Genomic DNA, 22596 nt, shown 5'->3' with positions numbered 1-22596 from the left:
TCACAAAATTTAAAAAAATATTGAAATCCAGACATACACTGCAACTCAATGATAAAAGGTCAACTAAGGTTAAGAAAACTATGAGGGCTCAACCACCCCCTAGAAAATCTAACTGGTCTTTAATAGTTAATACTGTAATTAAAATAAGAAGATTTTATTCGTGTCACAGGCTTCGCAAAAGATGGAATATTCATCAAATTCATAGAGTCCAATACAAGAGGTTTATAGCAAGATCACCAACCCTAGAATTCAGGTCCGAAGATATGTTCAATATACCAACAAATATGATTCCTAAAGACACTAAGAAAAAACCTTTAATGATTGCTTCCTTTCCTGAAGGATGTTCTAATTCTCCACAACTTAATGTGTTACAAAGGAATGAAAAATCAAGGTTATTCTTGAGCAGAAGAAGGTATAAGTTAAAAAATATAGATAATAAAAATTTTAAACCAGTTCCTAGAATTGGTTCTGACAGCATGAACCCCCTCTATCCATGTGCAGAGACGGTCAGATCGATTAAACAACTAACCAATCGCCATGCCGACGTCAGAGTGGTATTCCATAATAGTAATGTTATTAAAAGCACAAGATTGCGTAAGGAGCAAGAAGATGGAGTTACACCACAACTAATTCAATTTGATAATGAAAGAACGATACGTTTGGATGATTATCCAGCACTATCACGACGAAATGGTAAACGGGATGGCAATAACTCTGAACTGGCAAAGGTTTCTCAAAACGATAAACCGGGACCACCCATTTACAAAAATACGAGACACTTTATCAAGATAACATACTTTAAGAATTCAGATATTATATCACATTCTTCTTTTTTGGATTCAACTTTACGAACTTGGTGAGCCGTTTCTATTACTTATATAAATAAAAACAGAATCGAGAGAACACTCAAATTTTTTGTTTAAACTTTGGTAAATAGGTTTATATATTGACACCTGGTTCCGGTACCAACTCTCCTATACATGGATATTTGTTTTGGAAAAACGAAACCCAATCATTCAATTGTTCCACTTGATCAGGATTCAAATCCTGAAGTTGATCCATCGGTTGGTCCCAATCTCTGAGACAGTCCTGTTCGAATGAGTTTGTAGCTAGTCCCCTCGAGGCATCACGTCCAGCAAAATTTGCATAGGGGCCACTTGGGCCGTAAAATTGTCTCCCTTGAGTACAATCATAGACTCTCCCAAGGATAGAAATAAAAATCTTCTCATCATCATGTCCATTAAATTTATAAAGTGTTCGAGGGTAGAATTTTCCTGCCACAACGGGCTCGTCATCATTATTATTTGAATTGTTCTGGTTATCATTATTGTTGCCGTTGGAACCGCTCATCCCCGTGGGATCATTCTCTGTTCTAACTCCTCCTAGAAACATATTCGAAAAGAAAGACATCGTTATTTTTAAGTTACTGGCTGTAATTGATTTGTGTATCCTCGATCTGTTTATCAACTAAAACCTCGAAGATGGGGAGTCAAGACTATGCTTAGCAAATGTATGAATTGACACATTCAAACTGCGCTTAAACGAGGGTAACAAGAATACAAGCCGAACTTTTCAACGAACGCTATAGATAGATAACACACTCAACATAGAAAAGATACAACCAAAAGTTAAAGGGGGTTCTGCTTTTTGCCATTCCCTTGTATTGGAATTAAAAGACAAAATTTATGAAATTTTTATCAATGTGCTTAAATGCTATATGTATATCTTGTATTATAAATCTTTCAATATCCAACATCCGTATTCTCTTCTATGAAAAGATCTGCTGAGTTAGCAAATACTTTTGCAGCAAGATCTATCTGATCTTGAGCTCTCTGCCAATCTTCATCCCTAATGGCATCTTTAACACCTGGAAGTATCCATGCTCCATTAGGTTCATCTTGAGTCCAAAGAGTAGGCGAAAATAGGACGTTCTTGTAGAAAACCCTATTTGGAATACCAGATGGGGAACATTGCCGCCTTCCGACATTAGATAATTTTTTATTCCAAGTCCATCTATGAACTGCAATCAAGGAAGGTTCAAGTCCACCTTCGTTACTCATAACAATGTTCTCCCATGCCTTAATCCATGAAACCCATTCAAGACTGATCCTTTTCCACAGTCCTAATCCTGTACCAAAAGCATTGAAATTTAATTTATCAGTATACTTCGTAGCCATGTCTCGGAGCTTATTTTCAAATTCTCTTAAATATCCGTCCATCTTAAATGGTATCAATGGATCATCAACCAACTTTAATGTGGTTTGGAATAAATACATTAATAGCTTCTCTGCATTCTCTCCGATGTTAGGGTCAGCTAATTTCTTTTGTAATGCTTCAAATTTGTCTTCAGAGGTATCGATAGGTGGTTGTTTTTTCGAAATACTTGGTGATGAAATGATAGACACGGGTATACCATTGGCCAGGTATGGAATCCAGTTCCCATATTGCTGAATATGTTCGACATTGACATCATACCCCATCTGGAAATCTTTATTATTGAAGAATTCGTTCAAAAGTAGATGTGTTTGAATATTTAGCTTGTTTTCATCATCCCATATACCAAGTTGACTAACGTCAACATAGGTATAAATTTCATCCTTCATGGAGGTTAATCTTTCTTCTATAAGTTCTGTTGCACCAGCAAAGTTAAATTCGTCACCACCAAAGGACATGAAATATATATTTCTTAATGGTTTCCAATCATATTTGTATTTCATTTCCTGGAATAATTGTAAAAGTGATAGCAATAAGACGGTACCATAGTTAGGATACGTGGATCCATAACTGACAGAATTTCGGGAAGCACCGATGATAATTGCCTTGTCATTTTGTTCTCTCCCTTCTAACTTACCAATTATATCATCCACCGCGTGATGATCTCTAATTGCATGCTCTACTTCTAAATCAATTTGAACTTTATCTAGCTTACCACTGAAGATACCATTCTCAAACTTCACACCTTCATCTCCCAAAAATGACAAGAGTTTCTTACCTTGATTATGAGAAATCGGTAAAGATGGGATGTGAGATAATGATTTGGAATCATTAGGGTCAATTTCATTAGCAGTTGCAGATCCATACCAACCAGGAGTTAAAGCATCACCGGTTCCATATTGTGGAATGGCCACTGACTTAGTTTGTACCACATCACCATCATCGCCCATAGGTTCCGAAATGAAGATCACACCCTTGGCTTTAAACTTCTCTGCTGCCATTATCTGCTCACTAACGAAATCGCTATAATGTAATAATAATATGAAATCCTGCTCGAGGAGACCCTCATTTTTTAACTTTTGTAAGTCATCCAAGCTACCTTTATTGCCGTAGATTAACCCAATTTTTTGTAATTTCCCATTTGCACTTAGTGGGTTAAAATTCCGTTCATCCAATTTGAAATCCAGTTTATCATCCCCATTATATGCTACCAGAGTAACATTACCGGGGTAATTGGTACGTACCATATAATCCATATCTCTAATCAACTTTAACCCATTATTATTGTATGAATCCAAGACGTATTTCATCATAGCGTAGTCCCCTTTAGTACCAGACATATGCGGCATGCTACTCAAATATTCCAAATCTCTTTCCATCTTGGAAAGATCCATAGATTGTCTTGCATATTCCATTAATAAGTTATGATCGGAAAAGGTTCCTCTAGATCCACTGGCGCGTTCATTTGGAAACAACCCACTGGACATAACAAACCAAGTAATACCAGACATTAAAAAAATATAGAAAAACCTTCTCAAGATCAGTGGGTTCCCAATCTTATTTAAATAGAAATTCAATTTTTCTGATAACATTGATAGAAACTGAGCCATGGGATCCACAATCTTCTCTCGCACGGGAACAATAATATTATTACTAAAACTCGCTCTAAATCTATTCATCTTCTCACTATATGATTCCTGGGGTACTTCTACACCAGATTCATCGATCTCTATCGGTAGCATCCCCGTTGAGGCACCTGCCACATTATCATACGATGGGGGTTCCATGGGTATCTCCTCATTATTCATCATGGAGCTCGAACTTGTCTGAGCCTCCACATCGTTGTTTGGAACACGCTCGTATCTCATACTAGCTTGAGGGTCCTGTGTGATATACCTGCTGTATTCTCTTTCACTCTGGCTAAGTAACTAAGAGAGAGTTTACAGGTGTTATTTTGCAAGATGACGTTTTTTGGAGATGAACTCGGCGTTTTTTATTAGCGGAAATGTTAGCGTTGTTGTTACTGATATTATCAACATTGTATAGTTAGATATAATCAATTATTGTTGTTAGTGCTTGTTGATACATGAGAAAGCTGCTAAAAATGATATTAAGAAGGTGATAAAAAATGTTCACTACATAAATTGTCTTCTTGCTTACTAAGTTTTTTCTGCAAGGACCAACAAATTGTCCCTGTAGATACTGCTATCTCTGAACTATTTTTCCTGTTTGGTTGAACAGCACAGATTCGAACTAACACAGCCATTTAACAACATTATCGGCTGAAATATTCAAACTGTCTCTGTTCTTTTCTGTAATTTTATATAGATTTAAAACGATTATTATGTCGCTTTAGTGATTAGTGCGCGAAATTTTCCAGTATTAAATTTGACCTGATCTCGATACTTTCATCATGTACTGAACAAACGATCTAACTGATTGACAGTTCTACAACAAGCAAACGTACCATAAAATGGGGTTCAATATAGCGTATGTTAGTCATCAGATTTTAAAGCCTTTTTTTCTTTACCAATAACTAGTTTTTTTACTGACATACAATAATATCATCGTTTTAGAATGGTCTGTGACTTCTTCTATCCCCAATTAGGTGGTGTCGAGTTCCATATCTACCACTTAGCACAAAATTTAATACGACTAGGCCATTCTGTTGTAGTGATAACACATGCATATAAGGATAGAGTCGGTGTAAGGTACTTGACCAACGGTTTGAAAGTATACCACGTACCATTTCTGATAATGTACAGAGAGACGGCATTCCCCACGGTGTTCTCAGCATTTCCAGCTATCAGAAATATTCTAATTAGGGAAGAGATCCAAATTATTCATTCTCACGGTGGTGTATCTACTTTTGCCCATGAAGCTGTTCTACATGGCAATACAATGGGTATAAGAACCGTATTTACTGATCATTCCCTTTATGGTTTCCATTCAACAGGTGCCGTCTTGGCTAATAAAGTTGCTGAATTTACTCTAACAAATATCGATAGAGTCATCTGTGTGTCTAGTACATGTAAAGAAAATATTGTAGTAAGAGCAGATATATCACCTAGTAGGATATCTGTGATACCGAATGCTGTGGTAAGTGAGGATTTTACACCACGTAGTGTGGAAAAAACAATCAATGGGAAGAAGAAATTTACTATTGTTATCATCGGAAGATTATTTCCAAACAAGGGTTCTAGTTTGTTGACGTTAATTATCCCCAGCATTTGTGCTACTCATGAAGACGTCAATTTCATAGTGGCAGGTGATGGACCAAACTTTGTTGACTTTCAGCAGATGATTGAAACACATAGATTACAAGAAAGGGTTGAACTACTCGGAGCTGTTCCACATGAAAAAGTCAGAGATGTTCTTTGTCGAGGTGATATATATCTACATGCAAGTTTGACAGAGGCATTTGGTACTGTTTTAATTGAAGCAGCATCTTGTGGTTTACTCATCGTGACAACAACAGTAGGTGGGATCCCTGAGGTCCTACCAGAAGATATGACTGTATATGCGCACGAAACTTCTGTGTCAAGTCTAATAGATGCTACTAATGAAGGTATCAGAATAATGAGAACGGGATCCATTGATGCAATGACATTCCACAAACGAGTCGGGAAAATGTATGATTGGCTAGCGGTAGCGCAAAGAACAGTGGCGGTATATGACGATGTCTATTATAACTATAATCCATATGACAAGAAATGGTCTACTATGGTTGCAAGATTTTATCGAAGAAATGGTAGCTGGGCCAGGCTGCTGTATGTTTTATGTGCAATTGTGGATTACTATCTTTATTTCATTCTGGAGTTCCTATATCCAAGAAAAAACATAGATATAGCACCGAAATGGCCAAAAAGAAGTGAGGTAAATTGGGAAAGTACATAAACATATTCAATTTTATGATAATATAGTAGCTCTTAATAAAAACTATGAAGCGATATGTAACATACGCATCAAATACTATTTAGATAAATCTTTCAGCTTATTTATGACTAAAGATTGCTTATGTTTCAGTTTTGCTACATACCGACCAACTTTCTCGAAATCATTTTCTGGCTCAAAAAGAAGCAACTCAGTACTGTCGATAATTTTGTCAACATTTTTGTTTAGTTCCCTTAGTCTTGCATTAAAAGTGGACTGTGATTCATTGGATTCGAGTTTCTTGGATGAATTTGCGTATAGCCAATCAAAAGTCTTAAGATTAGTTGAGTCAACAAGAGTTTTATGTTTTATCACGCTTCGGAGGTCTTTAATTTCAGAAATCAGGTTGTTTCTATCAACTTGAGAATAGCTCAAAATCGTTTCATTTAGGCCATCATCAACAATCAGGCGAGATGCGTTGATTTTCTGAGATTCTAAATTCTTCTTAACTGACTCCAACTTGTCCTTTAATGCAATTATGAAGTCATTCAGTCCCGTTTTCTCTTTTTCCAACTCCCTTACTTGGATTCGTAGGGAGTCAATCAGATCTTCCAGCTCTTTGTTTTTACCAGCTTTTTCTTGCAATATCTCAATTTTCAATAAAAGTTCCTTTATATAATCCTCCTTATTAGCAAGCAACTTTTGCTTCTGTAATAATTCCAACTCCATCTCCTGTGAGTTGACAGATATATGGTCATGCTCACTGTCTAAATCTTCCACTTTAGAAAGAACTTCATGGATATCGAAAATGTCGTCCCTGCTAATGTGGTCGGTAATATCATGTAACGAATTAATAACTTTGGTTAGATTAGAATTATCCTTTGGCTGTAGTTGAGTTAAGACTTTATCATAAAAGGTCTTCAAAAAGGTCGTTGTGGAGGAATTCGTAAAAGTGTAATATTTCAGTTTACCAGTTTGATCATCCTCCAAGACACTCAAATAATCTTTTGAAATTTCTGAAAGATCCTTAACATAATTTTCAATAACCTGCAATTGATTGCTCCTCTCCTCTGAGGCCACGCCTTCGGAATAAAGTATAAACAAAATGGAAGACATGTAAAGACATATACTGCCAAGTATATGGAATGATAGCTCTACATTGTTATTCAAAATGGGAACGTCGCACATAAACTGAAAAATCTCTTCAATATGGATATTTTCCAACGGAATATAACCCTCTAAGAAATAATTAGTCCAACTCTTGATACTGAAAACCTCTGTGTTAAAGGGAGTGTATCGAGCGTCTATCGAATGGCTTTGAAAAGACATGCACTTACAAATTTCGCTTAACATTAACAGAATAAATTTAATCTGGATCTTCTCCACTAGGGAGTTCCTTATTCTTTTATCATCCATCTTTCGGTAAAAATAACTAAACTGTTTTTGAGTGTAGAAAAATTCTCCTCCTTCTTTTTCTGGTAAAGCAATCATGTAAAGTTCTTTTAAAAGTTCGTTCTTATATAATTCCTCTTCTATAGTGGCGATTTCTATGTCTTTCCGTATTAATGCTTCATCAATCGAATTAGCAGACGTATTTTCTGATAATCTTTCAATATCTGATCGCAACTTTTGGAGTTCGAAATTATAATTTTCAGTTATGATCTCAGAGTCCTTCAAACTTTTCTTTAATTCTTCCTCTCGATCATTTGATTCCTGAAGTAATCTTTCGTGTTCCGATTTATTCTTCTTCAAATCTTTCAATTTCGATTCTAGCTTTGCCAATTTTAGTGATAATTCATTATTTTCAGTAGTAACACGTTCAACTATCTTTTTGTCATCCTTAATAGCGTCAACCTCTCTTTGCAGATTTCTGATATCTATAGCAGAATTTTCTAGATCGGTATTTAAGACTTGTATCGAATCTTCTAATACGGCATTGGTCTCTATCAAATCTGAATATTCAGACATTAGTACTTCATAATCATGTATTGTGTCAGTTAATGATCTCTCAAGATCATCAATTGCCTTCTGTAATCTAGTATTTTCTCGTAGAAGATCAATCTTATCAACATTTGTACCGGCTATTATTTTTTGATTTATCTCAGCGTCTGTGGCCTCCCTACAAGATAAGTTCTCCTTTAATAAAGACACTTCTTGAAGTAATTTGTTTTTTTCACCCTCTAACTGAGTCTTTAAGCCTTCTAATTCCATGTTCTGAGAAGTCAAGTCCTCTTCCCTTAATGTTAGATGTTCCACAGTCTCTTGCAAAAGCCCTACAGATTCATCAGTAGACTTGGAGTATTGGGTCTTTTGCTTTATTTGTTCACATTCAAATTTCAATTGGATGCACTTCTGTTGCAACAGTTTCACGATACGTTTCAATCGAATGACGTCGTCTGAGTTTTTCGATGACAATGATGAAGGATCTAATAATTTGACATTTTCAATCTTTGTAAACAGACCACAACCATCTGTGCTAACTTCAAAATATTCTACACCGTTAACAGATCCATTATTTCTTCCAAATCGTTTATCATCCACTTCAATGCCGCACCATATCCCTTCTGCGAATTTGGTCTCGCCAATGTACTTAACGGTTCCACAAGCACCATTAGCAGCTATGACAGTAACTTGACTCCCTAACTTGATATCAGTAACCGTTGCTTCATCATCTTGCATGCTTTTGCAGTGTTTTCCATTACCCTTGTTATGTTGATATGTCTACACGCCTGTAATTTGTTTACCTGAAATTAAAAAATCCTTCACCTTTCTATTGTTGACAGAAGAAAGAGAAACGCAACAAGAGGAAGAAGAAGGGGAAAACGAAAGAAGTATAGTGTAGACCAATATGAATAGCAATCACAACAATGATGAACTACTGGAAGAGCAGCGCCAAGAGATATACGAAGCCTTTTCGTTATTTGACATGAATAATGATGGGAAATTAGATTACCATGAATTGAAGGTAGCATTTAGGGCCCTTGGGTTTGACTTACCTAAGGAACGTGTGCTTGATATTCTCGATCAATACGATGATGATAATAAGAGACTAATTAAATACGAAGATTTCTTCCGAGTTGCTGGACAGATGATTCTCGAGAGGGATCCATTGGATGAAATTAGAAGAGCGTTCAAACTGTTTGATGATGATAACACAGGGAAGATCTCATTGAAAAACCTTAGAAGAGTGGCTAAGGAATTGGGGGAAAACCTAACGGAGGAAGAGTTAGAAGCCATGATCGAAGAATTTGATTTAGATGGGGATCACGAAATCAATGAAGACGAATTTATTGCTATGTGCACCGATAGTTGAAAACAGGGCCCATTTCAAGTGTAATCGAGCTTGCTACCATTATTCGTTCTATATAGACAATACTAGCCTAAACAATTGTAATCAATACTTATTATCAACTATTTGTTTATACTGTGCCGGGATACATATATAAAGGCAGTTTTTTCAGCGAAGCCGGCACAACGATATTTGCAATTGTATTGATGAAATTTGAAGTAGTGGGAAAACCCGATATTTCAAGGAATACCCTCAGAGTTTATAAACATAACAGGTCTTTGGGACAGTGAAATAAAGGTTCCTGGAGTAGAAAACACATACCAATGTCAAATAAGTCTGCTTACCTCAGGCTATCGAAAGCTGGGTCAAGGATACTGGAGAGGGCTAATACAGTGACTAGAAAATTAAAACCTACAAATGATAAGGTTATAAGGAGAAACGCACCAGAATTCCTTAAGTCTGGCAGGGATCAAGTAATGGAACAAGATCGGTTTCAATCTGAAAAGCAATGGAAATATCTTCCTGGGGATCGAGTTGTTATCGTGAAAGGTAAGCATAAAGGAACAATTTCAGTAGTCAGAAACCATGATTCGAGAACTAATGGATATACATTGGGAGAAAATGGACCTACAAGGAAAGTCCCCGTCCCCAAATCATTATGGATGAAGGACCAAGTGAGTCATGTTATAAATATTCCATTAGTGTTGCCTCAAGATGCATTGAAGCTAGTAGCGGATATTGATGATGAAAAAACAGGGACTTCAAAAACTGTTGCCGTAAGAGATCTGGCATTTAAAGGTTCCTATTATGATTCAAATTATAAGAAAATGATGCCATATAGATATGTTGCAGGTGAAGACGATTTGATTATCCCATGGCCCAAGCCTGAACATGAACCCGATGGAGACTTAGCTACTAGCCCCGAAATTACCAGGGAACAAACATATTGGGTTGATTCAATCGTTAGAACGCCTATACCTAACTCTGCGCTACCTACTATCCGTAATCCACATTCGAAATATAGAAGACGTACTTTGAAACCTATGGATATGGCCAAATTGATTGCACCAAAGATGCCACTAACTCCAGAGAGAAAGGCATACTTAGCTAAGGAAGCAAGTATCAAATCCAAGGCTAAATCTAAACCAACTCTAACTGTGGATGAAATGGAAATGATTGGTGAAAGGGTACGTACATATTTAGAAAGTTCAAAATCTACTCCTCCTGTATAAAGAATTAAACAAACACATATAATGCGAATATAACAATATTCTTATTTTTATTTATCAATTAAATATTATATCTACATGAGTATAACTTGATAGGCAGGCTTTGAAATTATATCATTACCTATTTCATCTATCGCTTTTATTTTAGTTTTTTATTGTCATTGTTAAATAGCCAGTCCCAACGCCCCTTCTTATGAAATATTGCCAGCAATAATATAGCAGGTAATTGCAACACGCTACTTAGCATCATTTTCCTTGCAAACACATTAGATTTTGCAAGTCCCTTATTCAATTTTCCTTATCATTTATTACATCTTTAGAGTAATTCAACCTTTGTTGCCAATAAAATTTGAAAGCCCAAAATGATAACCAGGCGTTTACGATGGCTGAGTCAATTTGGTAATACCAATCAGTAATATCAAAATACGAGAGAGCAAAGCATAATGGAAACATCAATAAAGTATATCTTAAACCAACTCTGGCATTTAATTTAGGGTTTTTCCAAGCAGTCATCACATACCCTGCGTTCTTATATTCATTCCTAACGTTATGACTTAAAGAATTAAAATGAGGGAATTGCCAAGCATATAATAAGACCGCAAGAACCCATGCGCCGGGATGTGTCAGGGAACTAGCAGCTGCCCATCCCATCAACGGAGGAATCGCACCAACTAATGCACCAACCCATGTATTTAAGATGGTTTTCCTCTTCAGAGATGTGTATATCCACGAGTAAAGAACAATATTACTAGCTCCCAACGCGGCAACTGTTGGGTTAACACCAAAATACAGTACGGATGTTCCGACGGTTCCTATCACTGCAGCAAATTCAAACGATTGTTTTGGTGTAATGATACCTCGCACTACGGGCCTCGTGGACGTTCTGGTCATCATTCGATCATAATCAGGTTCTCTCCCCATGTTGATGGCATTGGCTGCACCCGAACAGAAAGTGGTTCCAATCGTCAAACAAGTTAGTTGCATTAGGGTTGCAGGATATGGAGAAAGGGCATATGAACAAATAGCACTCAACATCACTAGAGTAGTCAACCGTGGTTTTGTCAATTGAAGGTATGGGTCAATGACATTCTTTCGAATTGATGCCACCGTCATCTTACCAGGTACCGCCTTAGCATTTTTCCTTGAAACATGATCAACACGTTTAACATTAAACGGTAGGTTGGGTGCATCCGTTGTATCATCTGTGCATCTTAAAGCCATTGATGCTTTATCAGCAATGGAATCTAATCTGCTTTTTTCAAAAACAAGGTTTGAAGTAAATTCAATAGGCGACGTACTCATTGATGTGTCTGCATCTCTGGTCGAGGTTGCAAAGAAACGTATTGACCGCAATGACTTATTCAATAGTTGCGTTGTTCCTAGCAACTGCGTCGCCTGATAGCACATATGGCTGCTTCTTAGTAGACATTGTCTTTGGAGACTGAAGACACTCAGAGACATGAATTTTTTTTAAGAGTGTATTATATTCTATTTTTCACTCTAGGCCTTTCTTTTCCCTCTAGCTCTGATGTTCTTCTTGGATTAGTAATTGGTGAACATTTCAGATTTCTCTATTATACCTTCTTATTTATTATTGCTGAAAATTCCGCAAACCCCTTAGGCGCTACGGGAAGATCTGAGGAAGATAACGATTATGTTCATAAGAACAGTGAGTTGTTTACATTTAATGTTACTTAGTTATATGGGTGGGGGTCTAAGCTCCATGCTTCACGCACTCTTCTTGGCAGCTGAATCCGTTTCAGCTTCTGCGATCTTTTCTTCGTCAGCAGCGGTTTTCTTTTCATCCTCCTCCTTGGCGAACTTTTCTTGTAATTTCTTGTTTTGTATCTTATTTTCAATCAAATCATCAAAGGCAATTATGGCTCTCACCAAATTACTTATATATATTACCATTAGTTCATCATTTGTCTTCACGGTTAATGCCTTTTGTAAATTATTAGAAGTGTCTATTAAATCTGAGGTACCTTCGGTCATTTCATCATCATCTGGCACTCCCAAATTAGGTAATAAATTGAACACATCTTGTAGTTTCCCCAAAATGGTATGGTTAACTGGTAATTCATGTTCGATGACTTTATTCAAATAATTAACTATGTCGCTCAATTTTCTTTGTAACCCCTTTAAAGATTTCAACTGGTTTGTTAATCTAATAGATAGTCCACCAGCGGCTTGATCTCTAACATCCCTTAGTAAATGTTCCACACCAATTTCTTCTGCTTCTTCTGCTTTAATTTCACATGGTAAATGAAGGAATGTTCTTTCCGTGGATGTCCCATCATCCTTCACTTGTTCTACCGCCACGTATGCATCAGTAGGCAAACCAACACCTTGTTGCTTTACATCTACAATTAATAATAATGGTTCATTCCCCTGAACGTATTTCTTAAACAATTCATTTATCTTTAAATCAGAGGCTCTCAATTTAGGCCCACTATGATACCAACCAATCAATTTCTCCTTTGCGTTAATTTTCTTACACATCTCATTCATATTTTCAATATAATTATGATCTAGAAACCAAACGTCAGGGTTCTTTTCGTCTTCTTCAAAAGGTAGGGCAAATGAATTGGTCACTTTTATGGTCGAGCTAGTGGCATCCCCAAGAATAACCCCAAGACATCTCTTATTTTCTGGCGTATTCGTACGATCATAATGATCTAGAATAGAAAGAAGGACTAATGGGGCGATGGTGACTTGATCGTGCGTTAGAGTGGCGGACATTGTATTGGATCCTGTTTTTTATTTCTTCTTCTTTCGTTTCTATATTCTCTGAAAAAGGGATAATGTGTAATTGTGGTTCTAATAGAGGCAATTACTGGTAGCTGTTGAACTATGGAAGGGTTAATGGTGGTTAAAACTAATCTGAATATCCAATTTTTTGCCACCTTGAAATTTCGATTTTTCACCCACACGTGCTGGGTAACATAACGAAAAGCCAGTAAATAGAAAGAAAAATGAAAATTGCTAGATATTAAAAAACGGTTTTGTATGTAAAAAAATATGCTAGAAATATAAAATAGCTATAAGCCAGATGCTTTCTCTGCATCTGAGTCTTCGATTGCTGTTGTAGTTGTTGGGTGATTTGGCAAGATATGCCTGTGGCCGGCTGCTCTAATGTATCGTCCATCGATGGTGTCTACTTTACAATAAGGGATGTTCTTAAACCATTCATCTTTAAACAAATCGTTCACTGTGGCTCTCTTAAAAGAATCAATTTCTAGTATCTGCGACATAATGGGTCTGGAAACATGCGGCAACTTCCTCATTAGTCTGTATTTTCCATATCTTAATTTTTTCTTATCCGATATGGTAATTCTTTTATCTTCCTCCAGTGGCATAGACTTTACCGAACTTTCACTTTGTCTCAAAGTGGGGAGTACTAATTCCTCCACAATCATATCTTGCTCAAAATCAGACATGGTCACCTCCTTATTTTTACGTTGTAACTTCTTCCTTAGTGCTCTTTTCTCTTTCAATAATTTTTCGTGTACCTTGGCTGATTGGACATAATCGTGTGGTTCCAAATCTGGTTTACTATACAGTTCATAATTATGGTCCTTAGATGCTAATGGTATCCTCCAGGGAAATCGTTTCAACATTATAGCACAAAATATTATTCCTAGGGACCAAACATCGGCTAATGAAGCATCGTATGGAATTTCCTTAGATAACAATACCTCTGGTGCCAAATAGGGATCACTTCCTACTATACCTCGGGAGGGAATCAATTCAGGCTTTTCCTCGGTCGATTTATTTAGTTGGAAAATAGTAGCACTACCGAAATCTATTAATTTCAAGATCCCATTATATGTGATGACACAGTTATCTAATTTCAGATCACGATGGGCAATACCAAGCGTATGTAAGTATCTGACCCCATTGCATAATTGTTTGAAATAACAGAATGTTTCTCTTCTGGTGAGGAGGTGAGTCCTAGACATGACGATATTGAAGAAATCGTGAGGGCACCATTCCATTATTTCCGAAATCTGTCCCGATGGGTTGTAAAATATATCCAAAGTTTCAATAATGTTTGGATGGGATAGATGGGAACTGAGTATAAATTCTTTGATGCAACGCTTTTGATATTGTTTTGTTGTTTCACCGTTTGGATTGGGTTTAAATGTCTTCATGGCGAATCGTTTGTCATTGGAGTGATTTTGTAATTGCACCACACAGCCATTGGCACCTGACCCCAATTTCTGGGTGACATGACCATATTTTCTTGTGATTTGCGCTGGATCGTGATGGATTACAATGCCCGTATCCCAAGAGATCATTGTTGGTTGTGAGCGGGATGGTCTCAAGGGAGGACGTAGTAACGCCTTGAACTGATCATTTAGCGATGACAATGGCTCTTCATTGGTTGGTGGTGGTGATGATGGCTCGACTCTAAATGACTTTGGTTTGGGTAACTGTGGTCTCTTGAAGAACCGTTTCAATTCCACAAGAGAAGTGGATGAATCTGATCTGGAGAATGAATCTGTGAAAGTGCTTTCAGAGTGCGATTGGAATGTCGATTGTGTAATATTGGAAGATACTGTAGACAAACTCATTCCATGTTCTGATTTGGATCTTGACCGGGACCTAGAAGGGCTTCTTTCATTATTTCTCAAGGCTCTTATCTTGGATCTGCCCCTTGATCTTGATCTTGACCTAGATTTAGATTTAGATTCTGTGGCTGCTTCTGAGTTCTTCCCCAAGAAGCTCAATATGGATTTGGAACTGAATGATTTTTTCGCAGAGGGTCTCTTTCCATCATCTTCGTTAATATTATTTTTAGCCTCGCTTCTCCCCCTTTGTTCATGTTTCGGATGTGAAACATCCTTCTCGAATTGAATATGTAGATTCTCGTGTTGGTTGTCGATGGGGCTCGGAGACGGTTCTTTTGCTTTGTTGTGGTTGGGTTCTCTCGAGTTCTCGATGGACCTTTCCAGCTGTGTGGCGGCGGAGAAGTCGTTTAGTTTCTCTCTCAGCTTTCTTTTGGATTGGAAAAACTCTTTGGATAATATGGAGGGCATGTTTCAAAGGACGTATGACATGGTTTGTGCTAATGTGCAGTGTAAAATGAAGCGAGCGGTGGCCTTATGAAGTGTTGCTGTGGATTGGAGGGTGTCAGATCAGACAGATTGCGGTTGTTTTTACTTGTTGTTCATTTGTTTGTCGAGAAGAAGGAATTCAACTCCGAGCGGTGCGGGGTCTCCGCGGAACAAACAATGGAATGATGTGTTATACATACTAAAAGAGAGCTTTTTTCTCTTGTGTTGGCTGATCTACTTGCCTTGTGGTGTTGTGTTTGCTGAGGTCGTTACTTCTTGTTCCTCCCCTTGAAACATATGCTAGTTGTCGAACTTACTTCCAATTTGCATGTCTTGGGACACATACACGAGCAGCTTTGACAGGGAAGTTGCTTAAACAAAGAGGGTAGATTCCACAGCAGTAACAACCTCATTAACGCTAACGTTTCCTTATTCAATGACCACTTAATTAACAGTTTTAACGTTATTGTTCGTCGTTTAGTTTCCGTGGTGTGCGGATGTTTCCGCTTCTTAACGGTTAAACAACATCAATGTTAATCCAAGCTTTTTGAATAAGATCTTACCAGTATTGAATTTATTATACGTGAAATGTTTAAATGATGGAGCCACACTCACTACCAAGGAAGCAATGACAAACGCAACACTGACCCTCCCAATATTGGTATCCGCTCCAGGGAAACTGATCTTATTTGGAGAACACTCTGTCGTCTACGATAAACCGGCCATTGCTGCAAGTTTGGCCTCCCTAAGGACTTATTTATTGGTCACTGAGGCAAATGATCCCAATTCCATAGAATTAAACTTCCCTGATATCAACTTTCATCATAAATGGACAACAACTGACTTTGAAAAGATCCCTCATGATTCATCCGCTACTGTTGACCAGATGGAGCAAATACTGAACCCAGATACCGTTTCTCCACTCTCGAAGACTCTAATCAAAAATATAACTCCATTACTGTCTGCTTTACATAGGGATACCATCCATTATAACGCTGCTTTCTCGTTCTTATACCTATACCTTTCCCTTTGTCCGCATCAAAGAGGTTTAAATTTCACTATCAAATCAACATCCCCCATCGGTGCAGGTCTGGGGTCCTCAGCATCCATCTCCGTCATCCTAGTCACTTCCATGTTACTATGTCAGGGCGTCCCCTTCAACAAGGAATTAATCAATTCTTGGTCATTCATTGGTGAGAAGTGTCTTCATGGAGACCCCTCTGGGATAGACAATCTGGTCTCCACATACGGTGGTGCCGTATACTTCAAAAGATCCGATCCAACACCAATCATTTTGCAACAGTTCCCCTCGATACCTATGGTCTTGACATACACCAAGATTCCTAGATCTACGAGTACCCTAGTTGGTGGCGTGAGAGAGTTACATGACAAGGAGACGAAATTATGTGATTTGTTGTTGGATTCCATGGGGTGTGTCACTGAGAGAGCCATGGATATCCTGAACCATTATGATTCCTCTGGGGCAAATGATAACTGTCATGATTCCCTGTTGGAACTGGTGAGGATTAACCACGGATTGCTAGTTTCATTGGGGGTGTCTCATCCGGGTTTGGAACAAGTGAGGATCGTCAGTGATGAATTACGCATTGGGGAGACTAAGTTGACAGGTGCAGGAGGGGGTGGATGTGCAATGACTATCTTGAAGAAGGATATAGATCAAGATATATTGAAGGCATTCACGGATACTATACGGGATAAGTTACAATATGAAATATTTCAGACGAATTTAGGTGGGCGTGGATGTTGTTATGTTCCAAGAGATACCATCTCAGATGGAGATTTAATAAGGATATTGAAAGTGTTCCAGGATCCAGTGACTGTCCAAGAGATCGACGCTGTCTTGCTGCCTGAAAAGTCCCATTTGCAATGGAGTGATTCAGAATAATTATTTAAAATAATTAAATAGTCTTAATAGAAAACCCTAACGAATTTCAGACACTTTTGTTTTTTTGCGGGTAGCGAAATATCCATGAAACAATTTTTTCCAGTTTTATTTAAAAGGCGAGAAAGCAATGATCAACCATCATCTCTTTCTATGTTTGCTCTTGCTGTTCTTTTTTAGGGTTCTTTTTAAAGAAACCGATACATATAAAACATGCATTCTATTCACTGTGCCATCTGTCAATTTGTTAGATGATCAGAGGGGAAAAGAAGAGCTAGAGCAATGGTTACGGAATGGTAGCAATACCATATCGTGATCTCTAATGAGCGTCCTCATACTGTCCAAGGTGTTCAACCATTTTACAATGAATATTTATGGCCTTGGTCGGTAACTGCGCAAGTGAGATATTTTTTTTTTGTTACTCTTTTTTTTTTATTTTACTTAGTTAATGCTACTTTTTATTTACTTGTCTTCTTGGAAACGTGAATGGAATTTTACTAAACCGTAATATCCTTGATACAAAGACTCATAATCTGTTAAATAACCATTTAACTGTTTCTGACTAGTCTCATAGCAATGGTGTACGTCCTTCCAACCTCTCAACTCTCTCAACTTTGTCAATTCTTCCACAGTGAATTGCACTAGTGGTCTGGTTCCATACTTTAATGGTCCCACATTGATCCAATGTAGATGATCACAATATTTCTTCAAATGTTCTATAGCTTCAAAATATTCAAACATATTCTCTGCAGTATCAATGAAATACTCTGAACAAACCACAATATTCTCATAACGAACCTTACTAGGTGAATACTTACGGAAATCTTCGAGTAAGACACGAAGGTTTTTTGGCTGCTTAATAGTACTCAACTTCAGTTCAATTGAGCGACATTGTTTCTCTGTGTCGACTTGCCCCGAATATGACAGATTGAAGGGCCTTATTTTCACATCTTTAGAACTATGTAGGGCAAACTCGTTGCAGATATACATTAATGTAGATAACTCAATGGAATCCACATCAAATGTAGGGAACTCGTTAGCAATAAAATATGGTAAATGACCCACGCCAGCCCCAGGAACCAGGACCAAAGTATTCTTCGATAATGTATCATATCGAAGTTGATTCTTCATGTATTGTGTAAGTGGTTTTCGTTCACATTCAAATGCTTGACTCCAATCTCTACAAAGATGACTTACAGCTTCACTGACTCTACCTTGATTCGAAGAACCATTCAGTATTACATTCTTAGTCCCAACCCAAGTCACATCTCGTTTTTGAACATCTAACATATATCCAAACTCTCCACATAGAGTCTTCAAAACTTCCTCATTGGATGTATCATCATTTTCGCTATTAAGAAGTACCAATTGCTTCAACGTCTGCTCAACAATTTTCTCTATCACTTCATAGTTCCCATCAATGGCTGTATTTACAGATTTTATTTTCTGGTAATAATTGATTCCATCCAATTGTCTTGTTTGCTCCTCTGTCAATTCCAACGTCCTTTGATACATCACATCGTTGGACCTCCTACCTCGTACTTTATACTCTTGTAATTGCGTCAAAGCCTCTGAAATATCAAACAATGTGGCTCCAATTCCCCTTAGATCACTAGTATTCTTAATAATATGCAGCCCTGGAGTAGTAATCTTATATTTACGATAGGGCGATAAGTTCTTCGTCAGAGATGTCTCAATTTGCTTAGAAATCCATATTTGGAAAGGTTTATATTTCCTCAGAAACGACATACCAATGGCTAATATGGTAACTAAGATGGTAGGATAATTAGACCCCATTCTTCTGAGTTTCCTACTGTCATGTTATATTAGTGAACTTGTCAAAGTTGCTCCGAATAAACTAAAGTTAACAACGGGTTTTTTCAGCCTATTGTTTTCCACTATATTACAAAACTACATAGAACACTACATTGAACAGGGCATTTGTAAGACTATTCTTGTCATTGGGGCCAATATTTTGAAATGGTGACCCTTCCATATCATATAACCATCAACCAAGTTGGGTCCAAGACCCCAATTCCTTTCAAATCCTCGAGCCATTCCGAATGGAATCACAATGACGGAATTACAATGCAAGAACTCATAGATAACTATTCACCTGAATTCTCTCAGGATGCAAAGGGCTCACTCTACAAACCTCTAATCCACGGTAATTTACAAACCGCATACACCGCATTAAATTTCGATGGGATCCATCATGTTAATTTCCATCGTCATATGCTACATTATTCTGATGGCGGAATTGGTGCATTGGATATATCTGTATCTCCTGAGGTATTCCAAGAAGAACTAGATCTGACCTATATTCCTGAGACACAGCAACAGTTTCCGGAACCGTTAGATCAATTCTACTCTTATATTAGACCGGATCATCATTCCTTATCTTCCATGGATGAGAAACCAATGATGATTATCTTACATGGGGTGACTGGTGGATCCTGGGCAAGCTACGGAAGACCACTTATCCTTGAATTGATGAACAAGCGTGGGTTTGAATGCTGTGTGTTGAATAATAGAGGTTGTAATTATTCCAAGATCACCACTCCACAATTATATAATGGTGGTTGGACTAATGATGTTCGCCATATGGTGAAGGAATTGAGAAAAATGTATCCCAAGAGGAAGTTTTATATGGTTGGTTTCTCACTGGGTGCCACTATTATGGTTAATTACCTAGGTGAGGAAGGTGATAACTCCGATATTGAATGTGGTATTGCCTTGGGTAATCCATGGGATATGGTTCATTCAACGTTTTTCGTCAATAACACTTTCATAGGTTCCAAAGTATATGCCCCCACTGTTGCTAAGAATTTAGCCAATATTGCGAAGGATCATTTGAATATATTAACTCAAAATGAATCGTTAAAAGAGATTTATGAGACGAAACTGTATAAATTCGCCAATTTTGAAGAGTTTGATGATCAGTTAACCGCTCCGATGTTTGGATATAATACAGCAAATGAATATTATAGAGACGCAGGTTCCGTCAACAGAATAATGGGTGTCAGAACACCAATATTAGCCCTTAACTCGATGGATGATCCAGTTATTGGCGCTGACGCCCTACCAGTTAAAGAAATTGCCCTGAATCCTTATATTCTGTTATTGGAAACAAGTATTGGAGGACATGTCGCGTGGTTCCTTGATGGGTATGGCAATAGATGGTACACTGAACCTATTGGTAGATTTTTAGAGGCTTTCCATAAGGAGGTCGTATCAAAAGCCCTAAAACCAGATCTAAGTAAAATTTGTTTACCTATCAACAACTCTAGACCTGTGAAGACAACATATCGCCAGTAATACTAATTTAATTAATAGAAAAAATAAAATTGTATGTCATATTTTCCTATATAACTGAAGCCGCATTTTCTATTCTTGAAAAATAAAATGTAAGTGTATCTATTTTCTTATTCATCGATGACCTTGAATGTACAATGAAAAGGGACTGAACAAATTAAATTATGCATGAGATAATAACTTTATCTGCATCACAACGAGCTAATCACCTGACAACACAATTCTTTAATTGTCAAGAAGAACTTCTATACACAGTGGGGGAGAAGCCAAATGAACCTTCAATCTTCTTAAATCCAACCATAGACAGAATATCTAAGACGGTAGCATACTCACCGAGAGCCATTTTATGGGATGCTCGTACGGGGAATGGTTCTTTAGCGACATATCAGTATGCTCCTGACACACACGATTATCACTACCAAGATACGGATGCACCCACCCCAGTATCATCAACTAATATAATGACCACCCATCCCAGGATCCCTCAATCAGAATATCAAAAAGCACTAGATAAGAACGAACCATTGCCAAGATTGAATAAGGAGAATACTAAGTATTGGTCTGATTACAGTAAATTGATTTATTCCCCTAAGAGTTTTAGAGGTCTAAAAAATTGGTATCACGATATAAAGAATCCAAATTTACCAGATTTTCATAATTTGCAACAGAGGCAGTTTACTGATTTTGCCATGGGTTTTGATGAATTTAAAAGTTTTTGCATGGATGACTTTATTGATGAGCAACTAAGAATACAACTTGAAAATTGTGATACAATTCAAGGTTTCAACTTGGTAACCGACTTAGATAGTGGTTGGGGCGGATTTTCCTCAAAATTACTTGAAGAACTGAGAGATGAACTTCCGAAAGTTGACGTCTTCACTTGGGGATTTAACGATAATGATTATTACAGTGGAGCAAAAGGGGATGTCAAAAATAAAATTAGAAGCACAGTATATTTGGGGAGAGAATCTAATTTGTTCTTCCCACTATGGTCCGAAAATAATGCACTAAGTAATTGGGAAATTGGAGGAAAATGTTGTAAGATATTTGATACTATCAACTCTTTGTTTTCTCAAAAGAGTCCAGAGCAGATTAAAAAAATGAGTTTCCTAGAGGATTGTCTGATGCTGGACGATAAGGCAAGAAAATTTGTAACAAACATGATAGAAACCGATAACAGTAATGACTATTCTTTCTACTCACGCGTTACTCCCTTTGGTAAAAACGCTAAGTTAAATAGATGCCATGAATTCTCAATATGCCAACTTTCTAGAAGCTCCAATCCAAGTACTTCTGGGAAAGAGAAAAGCCATCTAAAAAATAAGCAAGAGTTATATACCTACCCATATTATCCATCTGATACGATACCTGATGTCTACAAGGAAGAGGTTGAGTTTATGATAAACTTGAAATTGACGGAGCATTGTAGAGATGTCTTCAATCATTGGAGTGATTATGTTTCAAGGAGATTTCGCTTCGATGAAGATAGAGAAGAATTAAAAGATGAGTTATCGACAATGGCAGCTGCATATGAAATTGGATGGTATGACGACGAAGATTCTGGCGATGATCAGTGAATATGTTAAAATGTTATTATACTATATATTTAATGTTTATGAGTAGTTATTGAAGACCCCAGATATATATTAGAGTAATGAGAAAATTTTCCAGTATCATTTAGAAAAACTGACTTAAATGAAAGGTATATCTATA

At 37.3% G+C, this 22596-nt stretch overlaps 14 protein-coding genes across 14 annotated transcripts; 7 read left to right on the top strand and 7 right to left on the bottom strand.

Annotated features, from left to right (window-relative positions):
- Positions 1-80: 80 nt before the first annotated feature.
- OSW1 (Osw1p) lies at positions 81-860 on the top strand (the record flags this gene model as incomplete). The annotated part of the gene is made up of 1 exon (XM_003675429.1): positions 81-860. One exon carries the CDS (start codon positions 81-83, stop codon positions 858-860), a length of 780 nt encoding a protein of 259 aa, XP_003675477.1.
- A 79-nt stretch (positions 861-939) lies between these two features.
- DAP1 (Dap1p) lies at positions 940-1410 on the bottom strand (the record flags this gene model as incomplete). Its single annotated transcript, XM_003675428.1, has 1 exon — positions 940-1410. The coding sequence occupies one exon, from the start codon at positions 1408-1410 to the stop codon at positions 940-942; it is 471 nt and encodes a 156-aa protein (XP_003675476.1).
- Positions 1411-1742: 332 nt separating this feature from the next.
- On the bottom strand, positions 1743-4082 carry TRE1 (Tre1p; the record flags this gene model as incomplete). The annotated part of the gene is made up of 1 exon (XM_003675427.1): positions 1743-4082. One exon carries the CDS (start codon positions 4080-4082, stop codon positions 1743-1745), a length of 2340 nt encoding a protein of 779 aa, XP_003675475.1.
- A 709-nt stretch (positions 4083-4791) lies between these two features.
- On the top strand, positions 4792-6111 carry SPT14 (phosphatidylinositol N-acetylglucosaminyltransferase SPT14; the record flags this gene model as incomplete). Its single annotated transcript, XM_003675426.1, has 1 exon — positions 4792-6111. The coding sequence occupies one exon, from the start codon at positions 4792-4794 to the stop codon at positions 6109-6111; it is 1320 nt and encodes a 439-aa protein (XP_003675474.1).
- A 75-nt stretch (positions 6112-6186) lies between these two features.
- On the bottom strand, positions 6187-8766 carry NIP100 (Nip100p; the record flags this gene model as incomplete). Its single annotated transcript, XM_003675425.1, has 1 exon — positions 6187-8766. One exon carries the CDS (start codon positions 8764-8766, stop codon positions 6187-6189), a length of 2580 nt encoding a protein of 859 aa, XP_003675473.1.
- Positions 8767-8935: 169 nt separating this feature from the next.
- CDC31 (centrin) lies at positions 8936-9400 on the top strand (the record flags this gene model as incomplete). The annotated part of the gene is made up of 1 exon (XM_003675424.1): positions 8936-9400. One exon carries the CDS (start codon positions 8936-8938, stop codon positions 9398-9400), a length of 465 nt encoding a protein of 154 aa, XP_003675472.1.
- Positions 9401-9699: 299 nt separating this feature from the next.
- MRPL40 (mitochondrial 54S ribosomal protein uL24m MRPL40) lies at positions 9700-10608 on the top strand (the record flags this gene model as incomplete). Its single annotated transcript, XM_003675423.1, has 1 exon — positions 9700-10608. One exon carries the CDS (start codon positions 9700-9702, stop codon positions 10606-10608), a length of 909 nt encoding a protein of 302 aa, XP_003675471.1.
- Positions 10609-10893: 285 nt separating this feature from the next.
- COX10 (protoheme IX farnesyltransferase) lies at positions 10894-12066 on the bottom strand (the record flags this gene model as incomplete). Its single annotated transcript, XM_003675422.1, has 1 exon — positions 10894-12066. One exon carries the CDS (start codon positions 12064-12066, stop codon positions 10894-10896), a length of 1173 nt encoding a protein of 390 aa, XP_003675470.1.
- A 267-nt stretch (positions 12067-12333) lies between these two features.
- RPN8 (proteasome regulatory particle lid subunit RPN8) lies at positions 12334-13347 on the bottom strand (the record flags this gene model as incomplete). Its single annotated transcript, XM_003675421.1, has 1 exon — positions 12334-13347. The coding sequence occupies one exon, from the start codon at positions 13345-13347 to the stop codon at positions 12334-12336; it is 1014 nt and encodes a 337-aa protein (XP_003675469.1).
- A 299-nt stretch (positions 13348-13646) lies between these two features.
- Positions 13647-15647, bottom strand: NCAS0C01110 (uncharacterized protein; the record flags this gene model as incomplete). Its single annotated transcript, XM_003675420.1, has 1 exon — positions 13647-15647. One exon carries the CDS (start codon positions 15645-15647, stop codon positions 13647-13649), a length of 2001 nt encoding a protein of 666 aa, XP_003675468.1.
- Positions 15648-16293: 646 nt separating this feature from the next.
- ERG12 (mevalonate kinase) lies at positions 16294-17571 on the top strand (the record flags this gene model as incomplete). Its single annotated transcript, XM_003675419.1, has 1 exon — positions 16294-17571. One exon carries the CDS (start codon positions 16294-16296, stop codon positions 17569-17571), a length of 1278 nt encoding a protein of 425 aa, XP_003675467.1.
- A 459-nt stretch (positions 17572-18030) lies between these two features.
- Positions 18031-19365, bottom strand: NCAS0C01090 (uncharacterized protein; the record flags this gene model as incomplete). The annotated part of the gene is made up of 1 exon (XM_003675418.1): positions 18031-19365. One exon carries the CDS (start codon positions 19363-19365, stop codon positions 18031-18033), a length of 1335 nt encoding a protein of 444 aa, XP_003675466.1.
- Positions 19366-19548: 183 nt separating this feature from the next.
- On the top strand, positions 19549-20886 carry MGL2 (putative carboxylic ester hydrolase; the record flags this gene model as incomplete). Its single annotated transcript, XM_003675417.1, has 1 exon — positions 19549-20886. The coding sequence occupies one exon, from the start codon at positions 19549-19551 to the stop codon at positions 20884-20886; it is 1338 nt and encodes a 445-aa protein (XP_003675465.1).
- A 161-nt stretch (positions 20887-21047) lies between these two features.
- On the top strand, positions 21048-22460 carry DML1 (Dml1p; the record flags this gene model as incomplete). The annotated part of the gene is made up of 1 exon (XM_003675416.1): positions 21048-22460. One exon carries the CDS (start codon positions 21048-21050, stop codon positions 22458-22460), a length of 1413 nt encoding a protein of 470 aa, XP_003675464.1.
- Between the last annotated feature and the right edge of the window lie 136 nt (positions 22461-22596).

The sequence above is a fragment of the Naumovozyma castellii genome, chromosome 3 (assembly GCF_000237345.1).
Source record: "Naumovozyma castellii chromosome 3, complete genome".
NCBI classification, from domain to species: Eukaryota; Fungi; Ascomycota; class Saccharomycetes; order Saccharomycetales; family Saccharomycetaceae; genus Naumovozyma; species Naumovozyma castellii.
This window is presented reverse-complemented; position numbering and strand designations above follow the sequence as displayed.